The sequence below is a fragment of the Penaeus monodon genome, chromosome 31 (assembly GCF_015228065.2).
Source record: "Penaeus monodon isolate SGIC_2016 chromosome 31, NSTDA_Pmon_1, whole genome shotgun sequence".
In the NCBI taxonomy this organism is placed as follows: domain Eukaryota; kingdom Metazoa; phylum Arthropoda; class Malacostraca; order Decapoda; family Penaeidae; genus Penaeus; species Penaeus monodon.
This window is the reverse complement of record NC_051416.1, coordinates 13,293,214-13,293,835: the sequence shown is the minus strand read 5'-3', so window position 1 is coordinate 13,293,835 and position 622 is coordinate 13,293,214. Positions and strand designations below refer to the sequence as shown.

The following is a 622-nucleotide window of genomic DNA, read 5'->3' as shown; positions in this document are numbered from 1 at the left end:
CATGTAGGTTTTGTACCTGATGTACGCAAATTCCTCTGTGTGTTGCATATCATGCAGAGTAATCAGGAATTCAATGAAATTATCGAAAATATCAAGAGCGTCGAATATTTCAACTTGTTCTTTGATTAAAATTGTATCTCTCTGAGTCTGCTTATCGATTTTTTTTTTTTTTACCACAATCCATACTGAAAATCCCGTAATCTCATTACACATAACACTCCAAATCCACATATATAATCCTAGTGTAAAAAAGTCCACTAAATCCTAAACAATCAACCAAAAAAAAAGACATTTACAACTCAGCAACAAAAGACAAACACAACAGAAGGCCATGAAAACTCACCTCCTCTCCCTTCTGGCCTTTGCTTCCCTTTATGCCTCTCTCGCCCTTGAGGCCCTGGTGTCCGCGGGGTCCTCGAGGGCCCACGTCGCCTACTGGCCCCTTAGCTCCTGGGGGCCCCGGCTCGCCTGCGTTGCCCCCGAAGAGAACGTCGGTCTCTAGGCCCTCCACCTGCGGCTGAGTCCAAGTTAGAGAACGTCACTTCACCGGACTCGTGGCTCACCTACACGCAACGCCACGGCCAGCTAGGTGCTAGGTCACTAAGGGGGGCGCAGGAACACG

At 47.4% G+C, this 622-nt stretch overlaps 1 protein-coding gene across 1 annotated transcript in view; it reads right to left on the bottom strand.

Moving 5' to 3' along the window:
• The window catches only part of LOC119592898 (collagen alpha-1(I) chain-like), a gene marked incomplete at its 3' end in the record, with an annotated part of 11,365 nt that overhangs the window by 4,592 nt on the left and 6,151 nt on the right, over positions 1–622 (bottom strand). Inside the window, 1 exon segment of the mRNA XM_037941790.1 lies at positions 344–511. Coding sequence (XP_037797718.1) covers positions 344–511 — 168 coding nt within the window.